This window comes from Drosophila willistoni, assembly GCF_018902025.1.
Source record: "Drosophila willistoni isolate 14030-0811.24 chromosome 2R unlocalized genomic scaffold, UCI_dwil_1.1 Seg200, whole genome shotgun sequence".
Taxonomy (NCBI): domain Eukaryota; kingdom Metazoa; phylum Arthropoda; class Insecta; order Diptera; family Drosophilidae; genus Drosophila; species Drosophila willistoni.
In genome coordinates, this window is record NW_025814051.1 from 686433 (window position 1) to 702556 (window position 16124).

A 16124-nucleotide genomic window follows, 5' to 3' on the forward strand; every position below is an offset into this window, starting at 1 on the left:
GTTGATTAAGCTGTTTAAGGGTTTAGTTGTTAGTCATAAGTAAGAAAGCAACATAACATAATATTAATTCATTAACCATGACAATAAAGCTTTAATCAAAATACCTTGGTATATTGATTTCAATTGAAATATCAGAAATGAGATATCATTCCCATTGTCCAGATGAATCGAAGGTGCTCAAAAACAAAATAAGGTTGACATTGAGAAACATGGGCTGGATAAAATTTATAAAAATGCAGTCTTAAGCTACTAAACCACCAAACGCAATCGTCACAGGATCCAAATCCTGCAAAACAAAGGCACAAGACAAATAACTGGCTTTGTAAGAAACGTGCCTATATAGGTAACTAAACCTTACTCCTTTAAGAATCAGATTACGTGTTTGAAGCAATACAAATACATATCGACTAGCTGAAACACTAACTTAAGGCCGAAGCAACATATTAGTTTTACACAATTCGATTTGTTGCCGTAAATACAGCAAAAAACACTAAAAAAATTATTTTCCTTGAAAAGGCACTCAATGAAATCAGATACTACATATATAGTATATACTTAAAATCTGATTAACTCATTCGCATTTGAATGACAACTTAATACATAGAGGTAATTTTCGACAAATTTTCTTCTATTCATAAGCTTTTAAGGCTATAAACTTCAGAAACACATCAAATTATTATACATCCATAGAGATTCAGATATTTGGTTTTCAGCTTTGTCAATTTCAATTCATCAGCAGTTTAACCATTTAAGTCCTTTGGACCAATTTGGTTGACCCATATTGCTGACTCGTTTGTCAACGTTTGTGACAAATATTTTGACAGCTGTCACCCAAGTGAAAGTGCAGTCATCACTGTTCAATGACCTTAACTGCGGCATTTCCGTTAAACTTACACAACTGTACATAATTTTGTTTGCGATTATTATTTCGTTTTTTTTTTTATGTATGTTTGTTTTTTATTTGCTGAGATGACTCAACGAGCCCATTGCCTTGCCTTTTATAATGGAAAATTAATAGTCGCTAGTTGCTTGTTTATACATACATGTTTCCTCTCTACTTGTTTCGCTACCTGGTCACATGGCACATGGCTTTCCATTTGGTAGTTTCGCGGTGCTTTTGTGGCATCAAGGTGCAAATGTGTGTATGTGAGTGTGTGTGTGTGTATGTTTGTGTTATGCTATGCGATGCGAATGACTGAAAGGTGTGTGAAAAGTGTGAGGAGGGGGAGGAATGAGTGGGAATCGCTACATTCCCAAAGAGTGGACACGCGTTCAGGCAAACAATACCAATTACCGGGTGTGTATCAGAAATGCGAGCATATATCCAGCATCCAGGACATAAGCATATGAGAGCCTGTTCGTGGGTGTCTCTGTGTGTGCTTCCTGGCTGGGGCTTACATATTCATTTATGTATGTATGTATGTATGTACATGTATACATATATATGTATGTATATGTATGTCAACCATGGTAGTCGTCTCCAATGCAGATGTCTGGCTGGTCTGGCTGTTATTTGTTTTTGGCTGTTTGTTCGTTGAACTGACATTCGTCCACATGTTGGTTGTTTTTCTTTTCTCCACCCCTCCTCCTACAACCTTATTCAATCCATGGCCCACCCAAATGCCTGACCAAGAACCCATTGTACAATTTTAATTGGCGTTTCAGTTATTGAAATGTTGCACTTGGATCTTTTGCAAATACATTGTATACCCTATAAACGAAATGTGAGTATGACTCTGTTTTTAATTGAAGTTATTCCATTACTCAAAAGTATTGTTATGCCAAGGGTATACAAAAATTCGATGCTTACGCCATGTCTTTTTTGCCCTCTCGCAGGATATTAACAGTCAATAATGTCGCGACATATTGTCGGACATATGCGGCAGTGATTTTTCATTGTCGCCTCCATTAAAAATGATTTCCTTACATTTTTGCGCATTTCACTTTTAACAGCAAAACCAAACAAAAATGAAGAAGACAATCGGCAAATGAAATGCCATATTCTGGTTAAAAAATTACGATTAATTTTCTTAAGAGCTGATATGTGACCTCAAACCGTCTCTTTTTCATTTTATTGTCATTGATTAAAATAATTTTCGTTTGCAATTAATGAAAGTGAAGCTAGCAAAGATGATTACTTATAGCACACAGCAGCTGGTTATTATCCCTTCGTTCTCTTTCTGTCCTAACTGAATGACAACTAACTAATGACAGAAGAACATAGTCTCAAATATGTGCAAAGACTTCATCTTGCAATCTGCATTCAAACGATGTGAGTGCCTGACAGCTCACGTTGGCGCCTTGTAGGATTAAGTCGCTGCTGTCATGCATAAATTGTGCAACTTTGAGTTATTCTCCTCTAAGAGGCGGATGCAAATGCGGCAGATAGTTATTATAAGGAATAATAATTTCATGTGCCACAATCACTGAGAATAGACGGCAACTTATAAAATAGCTAGAAACGAAATTTTGGGTCAGCTTTATGTTACTTAGGTAACTGGAAAATGAAACAACTTTTTGATAAACTTAACCAGAAGATTTTGAGGGATACCAAGGTGAGTTTAATTTAAGTCAGGTATTCCAAGTGTTTATTATGAATATGTTTGTTCAGTTTTTTTCAAAGCGAATGATTCCAGCTGAAGCCGTACGTTTGAGTTCTAATGTTAAAAGAAAGCCAAGAAAGGACAATCCGTATACTTAACAAATAATAACTTAAACTATATTCGAGATCGAGTTGTGTATTAGTCCGGAGCGTGGCCGAACAAATTATCTAGAATAAATTCAACAAAGTTTCACCTTTTTGTGTCTTGCAATATTGATAAAAGAAAAATATGTTTCATACTTATTAACACATTGATAAATTCATAATACTTTTCTACTTTCATTTATTTGTAGTTGGCATAATTTTGCAACAATTAAGATTTTTCTCAGCAGGTAAATATTTAGGCAGAGCCATAAATCTATAAAATTTAATTTTAAACAAATAAATCACAGCCTAGAATAGACATTCACTTTTGTATATGCAAATGTTTACACACTCGCAAGAGAATTTTTCCATAAATTATGACAAAATGCTCAAATGAAAAGTGAAAATCCCCAAAAAGGGAAATGTATGAAAAGCCACAATACATCCACACATAGACACAGACATCCACACACACACGTACACTACAAACTAATCATAAGTAAATTTTGAAGAGGCTAGACAGTAAAATTCTGGTAAATTATTATTATTGTAATATTTGCCTAAAACGTTTATCATATTGTCACACAAAAAGGGATTGGAGCAGCTCAATGCCATGGTTGAGATAGAAGCAGATCCAAAGTTGAAGGGTGGTAGGCCGGAATTTTCCATGGAGATTAGCAAAATGCTTAGACAGCTTTAAGTTTTGTCAGGCAAAGTGATTTGAGTATTGTTTTTCTTGTTTGCGGTTGTTATTAGAAGTTTGTTGTTTAGTTTAGTTTAGTTTAGCTTTGTTTGTAAGTCATTAGAGAAGGAGCAGATTGTTGAGTTCGGTTGAAAGCAACTTCATTAAGAAGCTAATGATTTCTGAATTTGTCTAAAAGCCAAATGTCTATTTCATGGTGCAAGACAGCAAATTCACAACTTTTTTACACAACTTCAGTTAAGAAAAAGTTTACAAAAGATTCAAAAATATTTATTTTTTAAATATAGCATTGCCAATGAAACTTTACATTTTGCATGAAAACTAAATTAAGCCATAAAGTTTAGCTAATTTTTGAAAAGGTTTTTCATTCTATCTCAGAAGGTGTCGATTTGTAGTTTGAAGTTCTGTATTAATGAATTCTTAGTATCGGTTTAAGTAATGAATTCTCATATGTTATTAAATGCCATAAGATTAATGACATAAAATAATATTCATTAGAGGTAATCTACATGACATATGTAGGTAATAGCTAGTATAGTTTAAAAATAGTTAATTTGATATATAGCTCCAGGATCTGACTGGTATTTGACAACGGAATTTTTCTGCTCTGGTGATAGAGCTGACTGTTAGGACTTTGGACAGCCGAGAGCTTAGGCGTGACTCCTTATCCATTCAATTTTTTTCATGCAACTTTTAGCAACTTTCAGTGCGTGACAGCATTTTTTTACTTGGGTCACTTATTAGGTTTTTGAAGTTATGATAAAACTAAGAACAACTGTACAGTCGAAGTTGTAAGGAAATTCATAAATATTCTTCTAGAAGCACAACTTATTTTTAATTTCTGATTGATAATATAACTCTGTGATCAATATCTTAGAGGAAATCTTAATTTTTCTTTTACTTTTACTTTAAACAAATTTCATAAGAACTTGTACGAACAACACAAACTGAAAAGTTAGAGAGATGTAAAATATCAATTAGAAAACTTATAGTATGACAGGACATTGCCATTTGTAATAATATAAATGAAAAGAAAATTGGTTCCTCAACAAATATATATAGAAAATATCCATAAAGTGGCCCTAATAATATATGTAACATAAGAAATTACAACTCCTTCCCTATGGAATAAAAAATTAAATATCGAAAAAGAATTGCCTAGATTAACTTTACTTGAATTAACTTTTAGAAGTTGTGTAAGTAAAACAATAAATAAAACGTTACACTTGGAAAAAAAAAGAGTTATTTTATATCTATCTATTTAGACAAAGAAAACACTTTTCCAACTTTTCTGTGATTAGCGTAGCCCTAAAAAGAAGTGATGAAGAGATGGACACAGAGAGCACACTGGAAGTAAGATCACTCCGCTAATAATTCTGTGAGTGTTTCTTGGCACCACTAAAAAAAAAGTAGATAAAACTAATCAGTTTAGGATAAATATATTTCCATATACACATTAATCATCGGTTCTGCTTTGAATAATAGTCTCCGGGGGTGTTTCAACTTTCCGAAAATCGAACACACCTGACCTGAACTTTTACATACAGTAAATTAACTTTTGGAACTCAACTACAATATGTACATATATCTGTGTACATTTGATTTATGCATTGAGAGTCACTCTCCAACAAACTGAAAGACCCAAAAGTATCCTCGTTCCTGGCAGGAACTAAAAACCTATTCAACTTTCACGTTCGCATTGTTTGCACAAGCACGAAAAGTTATTAAGATGCATAGACGTGATTTTGCATGTTTTAAAAAAGCCAAAGACAAAGATGGCTCTGGTTGTTAAGGAAAATGGGAAAATTGGGAGTGAGAGGGGCCAAATGGAATGATGGGATCGACAAGATAGACACAGGATTCAGAGAATATCTGGTCTTGCACTTTAAGTACTTTTAATTTACTACTAAACAAATTTTCCATTCCATTCCCCCAGAAAACCAAACTCAAAATGTTGCATTGAAAAAAAAACAAGGAAAATAGAAAAGAGCAAAACTTCCCCCTACAATGGAAAAAACTGTGTCATTGACACGCCTGACAAGAATTGAATTAAAACTTTTTACCCAACTGCGGCAATTTCATTGTTTGGTTGCAAAAAACCAAAAGAAAAATGATAATAATAAAAAAAAAAATTTACACATTTAAATTGATTTGTAATTCGCGGTTAATTTGGTTTGGTTACTTTTTATTTAATAATTGTTTTTTGCTGTTGTTGTTTCCTCTGGTATTTTTCAATATTATTAACGTAATTTGACACTGAAAGCGTGACAGTTGTTTGAAATTCACTCTCCCATATATGTATGTATCAGTGACACAAAAAAGGTGATCGGTGGGGTAGTGAAATGTTTTAGGTCCATGCAGAATATTGTACAAATTAAATATTGATTAAATTGTTAAATTGTCACAACAGCATTTTATACATATTTAATATATATGTAAAAGAATTTGTCAATGTGGTTTATCAACATTGAAAATAAAGAGAATTGAATGTATTTTAGTCATGTTTAGAATTGACTTTTATATCTTCCTTTTTAAATATATTAGTTTTAACAGCCATGTGGAATAGGAGATGGGTTGGAAAGTAGCACCTCACCGACTTCAAAATGCTCTAAAAATTATAAGTTCTAAACTAAATATTGAACGTTGACTGACACGCTTTTAAAACCAAAATGTTTACTCCTTTTAGTGCGAGACATCGAACATTATATAAAATATTTACACCTTCCATTTATAGGATATATCGGAAACTATATATAGGTATTATAATTGCCTAAGATCTAGCATTATTATCCATTAACCAAAATGAAATGAAATAAATAATTATTAAAATCACCAAAATTTATTTCAGTGTTGTGTCCATGTAAAAAATGACAAATTTAAACAAATATTGTTAACGTAAGTAATGTTAAATTTAAGAATATTGTTGGAGCAAAAATATCCATTAAGGAGTACCTTGATGTTTCAAAAATTGTATTAGCTTCTCTAATCATTTCTTTTTTACCCTTCAATATTAACACCACTTAACCAGTGCAATTACATGTTAACATAACATCTTTTACTTCAATGATTAACAAAAATTAGAATATTTTTTATACTGTTATAAGAGAAACCGAAATTTTGAGTTTAAAAAAATCAAAATATGCCAATTTTAGATTTGAATCGCTTGCAGCTCATAAACTTTGCACTCGATTTACACATAACATGTATCATTATAATAGCCAAGTTAATACTTTTTAATTCATGCGACAAATAACATAAGTATAAGAGGTGAAACTAGTGTAATCAACTTTAATACTTAAAAGCATGGACGGATCCAGGGAATGAGTCGAATATGACTTTTTAATACCCGAAACTAATGAGTCTTTAGTATTAGGTATTAGTATTCTTATATTTACTTTCAAGAAACAATTAAAAATTGCAGCTAGTTAAATTTAAGATAAGCTATTATAAGACAACAACATAAATTCAATAATTTCTTTATTTTTATTGTACTCAAATTCCTGGTATTTTTTAATAGATTCGCAGATAGTGTCTTTTCTCCTGTATATGAGAAATAAGAATAAAGGATATTTCTATAGGTGAAAGTACAATTAGTGTCGAGAACCTAAAAATGTGAGAAGGTTGTCTCTAAAAATGTTATGGTTCTAGAAACGACAACCTACTTCCTGTTGATTGAAATACCTAACTTTGTTATGTTTTCAATTTTGAAAGTTGTAACAATTTATGAGTATTAAACAAATTAAACAAGTTCGCAAAACACCTGAATTGCTTGCATGCGCATTTCAGAGTTTTAGATATTTTTGTATGGATAAAGGGTATACAAAATATAAACCAATCAGTCAACAAACAGGGTTATTCGCTCTCTTAAAACCTACAAAACATTCGAGAAAAAACAAACAACAATACTAACATTAATTGATGACGTACTCACACACCCACACACAACAACACAGATGACGCACCAAAAGCACTAATTGGCAGCAACAACAAATACAACAACCAGCCAACTACAGCCACCAAGTCGATTTGATAACAACAAAAGGTGAGAGGCAAATTGGTTATGAAACAACCAGAACGAACCGGGAAGGGGGATGGCATTTCCATTGCCCAAATCGATGCAGACATAGACGAGCAACAATCAATCAATTAAATGCCTCTCTGCAGCAGCAGCAGTAGTAGTACAGGCAGGAGTAACAACAACATGAACAACATGACCCCATAATGCTCGTCAATGCAGAAACCGAAAAAGTGTTGCAGCCTTTTAGGCTTATGCCAATACAGGCCCATATTAAAGATTTATCTATGCAAGTTAACTGACAGACCAAGAACATTTTATGGATGAAATGTTTTCTGAACTAAAAGGACTAAAAGTCCAGTAGAAGGTAACAAAACTGATCAATCTTGATATATCCTCACAATTGTCCTCAGGAGAAAAGCTAATGTCAAATGCGATGTGTGCAGTTCTTGTTTCGGTTAATAAAAATCCAACATTTGCTCACTGTGGAAGATTACTAGAACGAACTAGAAAACATTTCTCACCAACATGTCAATAGTGATTCGAACAAATATGGCATGCATGCAAAGCCCTTAATGACACATATAATAGTGATCCTTGTTATCCCACAAGATTGTCCCATTAACAGACATGTCAAGTCGCAACAGCAAGTCTGTCCCTTTGCGGATTCAGGCTAGATTAGTGGCCTTAAATGTTACTAGGGACTTATATAGTCAGCAAATGTTAACCACATATCACATTTATACGAATAAGGGTACGTTTCAAGATTTCCATACTTATAATGGTTTCATTGGTAAAAATTTAATAAGAATTGGTTGAACTTATATGGTCGATTTTACAGCACTAGATGCAAAAATGTTGAATTACTAAACTATATTAGATGAACTTTCTGCAATTGTAATTACCTTTAATTAAATTTCTTTGCGAATGTTTGAAATTTTTTAAATTGTTGCAAAATCGCTTTAATTTTTTAAGTTTTTTACTCATAACTCATTGTCGCAATAATCATAATTGAAAGACTTGAGCTTGTAATCCCTTGAAAATTAAACCACATTTACGTCTAGCCTTCATTAAATAGATCGGCAACTGAAGTAGCTTTTTAAATTGTATAAAACTCAAACAGATTACTGATTAAATAAAGTCCATTTAGTCATAAAGACCATATATGAAATGGAACCTTAATCTAAATTGTCAAGCTATAAATTGATTAAAGCCAATTGTGAAATCGAAAACCGAAAAACGTGAACTGGCGGGAAGTCCAATTCTTATCGAATTTGTGATAGACTAAATTTGTGTAAAAATAATTTTATTTTTATTTTTTTAACCTAAGTATTCAAAGGGAAATGCTTTGTGTTATTAAGCATACATTTTGGCTAAAACAAGACCCACAGTTGCAGTCAGAATGGTGTAAAAACTGTTGCTCATTTTACCGGCTGGATTTTTGTTGCACTTATTACCGGAACACACGCTGCACCAGGTCTTATTCCAAGTGGCATAGGCAGGTTTTAGGGCGAGATTACAGGCATTCACAGTGGGATGAATGCAGCCGTGAAGACGATGAACAGTATTGTTCACTAAAAAAATTTCAAAAAATGATGAGCTAAAGATAATTTTTATCTCAAATCGATTAACTTACTATATGTGTATTTCAAGGCTAAACAATCAAATCGTGAGCTACTTGTAATATTGGCAACATTCTGGTGATAGACAGCCAAATGACTGCTTGTCTCATTGGCAGCTTGATTCGTGCAGGTTGTCTTCTTTGGTTTTTTGCAATCTGCCTCGGTTACGCAGGTATAACAGGTGAGTGATGAGGCTAAAAAAAATGATAAAGAAAAAGTGAAAACAAAATACATGGCCTATAATATGAAGAATTACAATTTATGTATACTCACCAAATTGAACACAGATAAAGGCCACTAGAATAGTGGCTATTAAAGTTTTCTTATACATTCTTTTGCTAGTTAGAAATCACTTTATGTTGCGAATTGATGATTGATACTAAACTTTTTTTGCACTTTTCTTACCTTTATATAGGTATATATGTGAAAAGATTATTCTTTTCTGAAAGAGAACTTTTTATATGCACAGAGAGAGAGCGAGAGAAAAAGATAAGCTCACACCTTTTAAATAGACTGGGCTTATCGCATACAGCGATTATTTTACAAAAAAAAACTTAATAGAGATGCGAGTTTTAACGAAGTTGATTCTTGACTTTAGGAATTGAACCTAATAGTACGAAAATTCCGTAGTAGTCGAAGCAGGTAAAACAGTTTTTGGTTTACTTTAAGTTCTTTAATGTTCTGATCGGTCCAGCAACTAGAGAAGATGTTCCATTGAAATATCTTAATAACTGAGAGTCTAACAGTTTCCGTTTACTTTCTGGGTCTAAAAAGACTATGACTCACCTCAATACGAATACTCAAAAATTTTATTGACAATTTCTCATTTGGCGTGTTCCCACTTACATAATCAGTATAAACACTTTACATATTTTACTTATCTATCAGCCTCTATAGTAAAATATATATATAAATAAAAAAAAATAAGTAAATAAAGAGTTAAATAATCTAAATAAATTTATCAAATACTGATTGAGTTTTAATTTACCAAAAATATTTAATTTTAATAAAACTTTTGCCATCTAATTGGCATATATTTTTCTTGTTCTTAAGAGAACAATTTTTTAACTAAAGCACACTCTAAAAGTCTGCAATTGTTTTAAATAGTTTAACGATTTATTAGTATAAAAAAAAATGTTGTTAATCCAGAAATAGCAATAAGTGGCACAGTGGATTTATTTTTAAAGAGGTCATTTGTATTTTTAAGATAACTTTTAGTTTTCATCAGAGACATCAGTTTTGGATTATTTAAGTCAAAACATTCTTATCTAGTTTTGCACTCTACCGCTGAGCTTTCCCCTTTATTTCTACTATGATCTATTGAAATTCCCATACGTTTCCATTCAGTTTTTTGTTAAAAATTTTTGTTCTCCTGATAGCTTATCAAATAAACAACAACGCTAGGCATTTCAATTGCTTTTGGTAGTTAGTCAACACAAAAATATGGGCTAGGTTGGTAGCAATTATTTTTATTGTGGCTTATCTCAAAAACCTCTTAGACATTCAATATGCTAAGCTTCCACTGTTATGGTAATAAAAATATTATGACTTTTTAGAAGCTATCGAAATGGGGGAACTTTTCTTAAAAAATCACCCAAAAAAAAAGCTATTCAGAGTGACAAGGTTATGCTTAAGTAATCTCATGGGGCATGGTAACAGAATCAATTAAAATAATATCTGATATCTCCATCTTAAAACTATTGAAGTAAGTGTAAGTGATTCCAGAGTTCCCGGGGGAAGAAAAGTAAAACGGAATTCTCGTTTATAACATAACATAACATACCTCTTTGTACCTTTTTATCTCAACCTAAACCTCAATTTTACACGATCATATATATTATTTTTGGTCGAAATAAATTTTGAATTGGTATTGGCTTTTGTGGAACTGTTTATATTTTGTATTTTATAATTATAATTACTCTAAGTTTAATATAATTAATATTATAATAATCGCTCCTTGAAAGGCAATAAAAGACAACAACTTGTTGTTAATGAATGATTTGATGATCAGCCAATCTATAACATGCAGGATTTCTTTAAAGATCTTTGAGTGACTCTACAATAACATGCTCTAAGAATTGGCCGACAATCAACTGATTAATTCAAATCAGGTTAAGATTCTCTGGAATATTCTGGAGTATTTCCAAACAACTCAAGTTTGTACTTTGGGAAGGGGAAGTACATTTTGATTGCAAATACATTATTTATGAAGTGGTTAATATTATGGACTATTTTCGATTTTCAATAGAAAAACATTTCCGCTGACTTGATTGTCTATTATTTGGCACATATTTTCTAATAAGCCCCTTGTTGTTGTTTAGGTTTTCTATATATACATATAGTCAAATATATATGGTCATAATTTTTAATTATTATATCTACCAAGTCAAGCTGATTGTTTATCATTTGATAATTTTAGATTAGCCTTGGTGTTGGATTTTTTCATTGGTCTGACACAATCGAGTACTAAAAATTTTCTAAAGGGTTAAACATATCATTAATTTTGGAAAATAATTATTAATAAATTAATCATGTCTAAAACCCTAAAAAAATCTTTGCGATAGTAAAGATGATAGCTCTTAGAATGTGAGAATGTTTCAATCAAACAATTTGAAATTTTTTAAAATATAAAACCCAAATATATATGCACAGCGACAATTGTTGAATTTCTGATATTTTATTATTATTTACAATTAATTTAGTTTTAGATCAATTTTTTCATATCTGGTGTTTAATACACTAGCTTGGCCATCAGTAGGGCCAAAACTGAACCAACTATTGTATAGAAACTCCCACTAAAAGTGCCAGCAGGATTGCAATAATCTTTATCGAAACAAGTAGAACAAGTTCTGTTCCAGTTATTGCTATTTGTGGCATTCAAAGTTAAATTGCAAACCGTTGCATTGGGATGAACACAGCCCTGGAAGGCAGCCGCTTGACTTTGATCTAAAATTTTGAAATTACATAATTAATTATTCTGGATAGGGTTAAAGGTCACTACTTACTCTCACTATGAGTGTAAACAAGATTGGAACAGAGAAAATAGCTACTTCCTGCAATTTCCGGTACATTGGAGTGAATCGTTTTCAAAAACGTACTGCTAGCATTTGCAGTTGTATTGGAGCACACATGACTCGAAGGACTGCGACAGGAGTCAGGTGAATTGCAACTGTAGCAGATCAAGGAGTCGGCTAAAAATGGGATATGGAATCCTTGTATTAAACGGGCATTTCACAATTAATTAATATTATTCTTTCTTACCAAACTGCACACTGATAAAGGCAACAAGCACCGCGACTAAAATCACTTTCTTCCACATATTTCTTTAGTTTACTTTCTAATGTCCCAGCTAGATGAACTCCCAATGAAAAGTGATTAACTGCTGGTCAGAGCAACGCATTTTGTACTGGTACTGTTGGAATAATAAAACTGGATTTTATGCCGACCATAAAGATTAGATAAAGCTTTCACGATAACTCAGTTACGCCCTACATATTGAGTCAGTCACTCAGTTTGACAAGCTGACTAAATCCAATGAAAACAAATGAATAAATACTTGTATATACATTCTGATATTTTTTGCGTTTCGGACGAAGGGAAAAGTGGAAAATATTTTTAGTATTTCATTTATGAAATCACAAATCATATAGTAAAGTGAAATTATTCCTTTTATAAATTGTTTCTTGTGATATCTAAATAAAAGATTATTTTAATATTTTGTAAATATGTGAACAAATACTTACAAAATGCCGCTAGAGTCATATATACTTATTATCGGGTCAATCATAAATACGTGTGAAAACAAAGATAACCAACAGATAGTACAGTACATATTACTTTAGGGCATTAGATAAGTTGTGATATGGAAATTGATCAAGAAGTGATATGATTCAGTTCTTTCTTGCTTGGGTTTCAACCATATTGATCTAAATTGCTTTTGATGGAATCCTAAACAAACCCCGATAAGGCTTATATCAAGATATACATATTTATATACACAGAGTGAACTTTAAAATTCCGAAAAAGTAGAGTAGAGTTAAAAGTTAATAAATTATTGCAAGCAGTTTGCATTTTGGGATTTATCAATTCTCGAAATATATTTGTAATTTATATCTACATATCTCAAAAAGATGGAAAATCAGATGGCGAGTTGGTTTATTCTAAAAGAATTTTTGGTTTTGGTCACCATGAAAAATTATATATAATGGTTAATATGAATAATTTCCATGGTTTAATGTATATCGAATTCATTTGAATGCCATTAAAATTTTATTTCAAATTTTGTTAGTCAGCTTAAGTGTTTCAGGAAAAATGGTAAATATTTTAAGAAGCTACACAAAGTATAAACCATCTAAAACTATTTAAATTCAGAAATTTTCTACCATTATCTGGTTGACACTGGGAATTGAATGTGCATTGAAAATTGAAATAGTGGACTGCAGAATGTCGGGGAAGTCAACTGGACATTTTTGGAATCCGTATGAGCGTGGAGAATACTGTGTTCCACAGATTGCCAAATCAGAGTTAATCGAATTCTTTATTTTTGGTGCTACCAGAGTAATTGTGAAACGGATTGAAGAAGCTAATAAAGGCAAACCGCTGGAAACCCGTTATGTGCAACTAATAAGCACTCTAATGATGGAAGAATTGTTATCAGGAAAAAGTATTCCAGATACGCTAGAAATTCTTTTTAATTGGTGTATTATAAAAAATCAACAAGCAGCAACAAGAAGAACTACAACAAGTGCAAAGGCAACAACCAAAACAGCATCAGAAGGCGGCACAGGAGAATCAAATGGCACAACAGTCCCTGGTGGCTCCGTATCCAAAGGAACCACAACAACCATTGCACCAGGCGGTTCAGGATCAAATGGTATCAAAGGATGTCCTCCTAGTAATGAGACAAATACTGAAAGCTTCTTATGTTTGATGGAATTAAGCTCATTAAAGTGCTATAAATATATCTATGATCGCAACGACGATATATCTGTAGAAGATCGCTCAAATTGATAACGAAGAACAAGTTCATTCGAATTTGAAACTAGCAATAATGCCTTAAAAATAAATGTTAACAAAACCAGGTAACTTGGACTTTAGTTTCTTCTACAGGTTAACCATCAGTCCCGAAAGTCCAATATGGCTTTTGTCCGAAACAGTCCTTAGTTTCAGAAAATATTCATTTTTGGAGAATTGTTGGTAACAATGGTCAATGGTCTCTAGACCTAAAGATCATTTCTATATAGTTGCTGGGAGCCTTTTGTTGTAGCTCATGGAAGACATTTTAAATAGCCAAAAAAGACATTAAAAGGCTGTAAATGATTTGATATGAATTACATTATGTTTACATATATGTGAGAATATCCCAAGTCAGCTATCTAAAAAAATAATGGCTTATTCTTTACTAAAGTATTTTTATCTAGTTCGCTTCATTTGAATAAAAGAAAAATTCATTATAGATAGTTTTTAAAGTTTTGAACTTGAAAACAAACTTATTATCAGCAATGCATTGTTTAACTTTAAAATTACAAAAAAAGTAGAGTAAAGTTAAAAGTTACTAAATTATTGCAAGCCGTTTGGTTTTGGGATTTATTAATTCTTGAAATATATTTGTCCTAGTTTTTTTAAATCATTAAAAATGTATTACAACTTGTAAATTTGTACCAAAAGTTGTCATTAAATTTTTGTATTTTTCTAGAAAATTTAAAAATATTGTGAATGAAACAAAAAAATGTAAATGCATGTGCGTTATTGTGTCTGTGTGTGTGAGTGTATTTTTCTCCTTTTTTGCTTCGCAACATTTTTTTCTTTTTCTTTTGTGCGAAGCGTCTCTGTTGTCTATGACTTAGTTAGAAAATTGTGCCTGGCCTACACGGCGTATGCTTGATCTGTAAGGATAATATGTAACTGGTTTTGTTTCCGCAAAATTTCATGTGTGTGTGTGTGTATGTGTGTGTTTATTTTTTGTTGGTGTTTCGTTTTTATGGAAATAATATTCTTGTCAGGATTAAAAAGGCTACGTGACTTGAAAATTAATGCAATGGCAATGCATAACGGTTGGAGACAGGACCTTCTATGCCAAAATGTAACCAACTGTCAGACTACTGACGGTCGAGTCACCTAGATAGAGTGAGATAGGAGATGTATAGAACGGCAGAGGTAAGAAGAAGGGGGCAGAGAGGACTTGCTATCGTTGTCGCCTGTCTCATGCTTTTTTTTTTGTGTTTGTTTTGTATTTGTGCGATGCTTATCCTTGCTTATTGTCCTGTCATGCAATGGTTTTTTTTGCCTTCTTCTTCTCGTCTCGTTTTGTTCATTCTTTTTCTAATTTTTAAGAAAGCATATTGTAATTCTGTTGTTTACCTATTTCACGTATGTTTATTCGGTTTTCCTTTTATTTTGTACTGTGTTGTTCTTGTTGTTGTAGTTTTTTTTTTTTTGTAATATTTTTTTAAAATCTTACCTGAGGGCCATTTGTTGTTTGTCTTGTTTTCACAGGATTTGGTGCTCTTTTCTCGGTACTTGACTGGATCCTCATGCAGTCATTTGTCCTGCCATTTAATATCCCCTACGTATCCTTAGCAGCGGCTTATATTAGCCATTGTTGTCCTGTTTAGTTATGCGTGACATGTCCCGGCAATGGCCACAGGATTGTGATATATGCTTTTCAATTTCTTTATATTTCGACCAAGAAAAATATATTTATCCGTATTTTTCTATTACTTATTTTCTTTTTTCCTGTCAGAGATTGTGTATTCTTATTTGTGGTTTTTGTTGTGACATTGTGCAACGTGTCCTGTAATTGTAAGTTAGGCTTATTCTCCTTATCAGTTTCCTATTTACATATTGCCAAGATGGACGATGGATGAATCTACTAACGAATTTTTCCATTATCTCATTGTGTGGAGAAAAAGGAAATAATAATAATTTTATATTCCATTCACTAGCTTCTAATCTTTTAATTTCTCACTACATAATTGTCCTAACTCTGACAGATTGCTAATAATAAAATAATATATTATGAAAAAAAAAAATCGATAAGTTAAATAACTGCATTTGATAGACACAAAAAATAGTAGAACCAAACTAAATTTTATCGAC

At 32.1% G+C, this 16124-nt stretch overlaps 2 protein-coding genes and 1 long non-coding RNA gene across 3 annotated transcripts; 1 reads left to right on the plus strand and 2 right to left on the minus strand.

Annotated features, from left to right (window-relative positions):
- Positions 1 to 8693: 8693 nt before the first annotated feature.
- On the minus strand, positions 8694 to 9379 carry LOC6641690. Its single transcript, XM_002064647.3, has 3 exons — positions 9300 to 9379; positions 9041 to 9220; positions 8694 to 8978 (listed from the first exon to the last, which is right to left on the minus strand). Exons 1-3 carry the CDS (start codon positions 9355 to 9357, stop codon positions 8761 to 8763), a joined length of 456 nt encoding a protein of 151 aa, XP_002064683.1. The 5' UTR covers positions 9358 to 9379; the 3' UTR covers positions 8694 to 8760.
- Positions 9380 to 11699: 2320 nt separating this feature from the next.
- LOC6641689 lies at positions 11700 to 12397 on the minus strand. Its single transcript, XM_002064646.4, has 3 exons — positions 12288 to 12397; positions 12032 to 12217; positions 11700 to 11972 (listed from the first exon to the last, which is right to left on the minus strand). The coding sequence occupies exons 1-3, from the start codon at positions 12343 to 12345 to the stop codon at positions 11758 to 11760; spliced, it is 459 nt and encodes a 152-aa protein (XP_002064682.1). The 5' UTR covers positions 12346 to 12397; the 3' UTR covers positions 11700 to 11757.
- Positions 12398 to 13246: 849 nt separating this feature from the next.
- Positions 13247 to 14111, plus strand: LOC124460396. The gene is made up of 2 exons (XR_006954305.1): positions 13247 to 13340; positions 13398 to 14111. It is a non-coding gene; the product is annotated as an uncharacterized LOC124460396 (long non-coding RNA).
- Positions 14112 to 16124: the final 2013 nt, after the last annotated feature.

Coding starts and splice junctions, on each gene's coding strand:
- LOC6641690 (XM_002064647.3), bottom strand. CDS start 9,357: ATGTATAAGAAAACTTTAATAGCCACTATTCTAGTGGCCTTTATCTGT. Junction 9,221..9,299: donor CTTTATCTGTGTTCAATTTG/GTGAGTATACAT, acceptor CATTTTTTTTAG/CCTCATCACTCACCTGTTAT. Junction 8,979..9,040: donor AGCCTTGAAATACACATATA/GTAAGTTAATCG, acceptor AAATTTTTTTAG/TGAACAATACTGTTCATCGT.
- LOC6641689 (XM_002064646.4), bottom strand. CDS start 12,345: ATGTGGAAGAAAGTGATTTTAGTCGCGGTGCTTGTTGCCTTTATCAGT. Junction 12,218..12,287: donor CTTTATCAGTGTGCAGTTTG/GTAAGAAAGAAT, acceptor TCCCATTTTTAG/CCGACTCCTTGATCTGCTAC. Junction 11,973..12,031: donor TGTTTACACTCATAGTGAGA/GTAAGTAGTGAC, acceptor TCAAAATTTTAG/ATCAAAGTCAAGCGGCTGCC.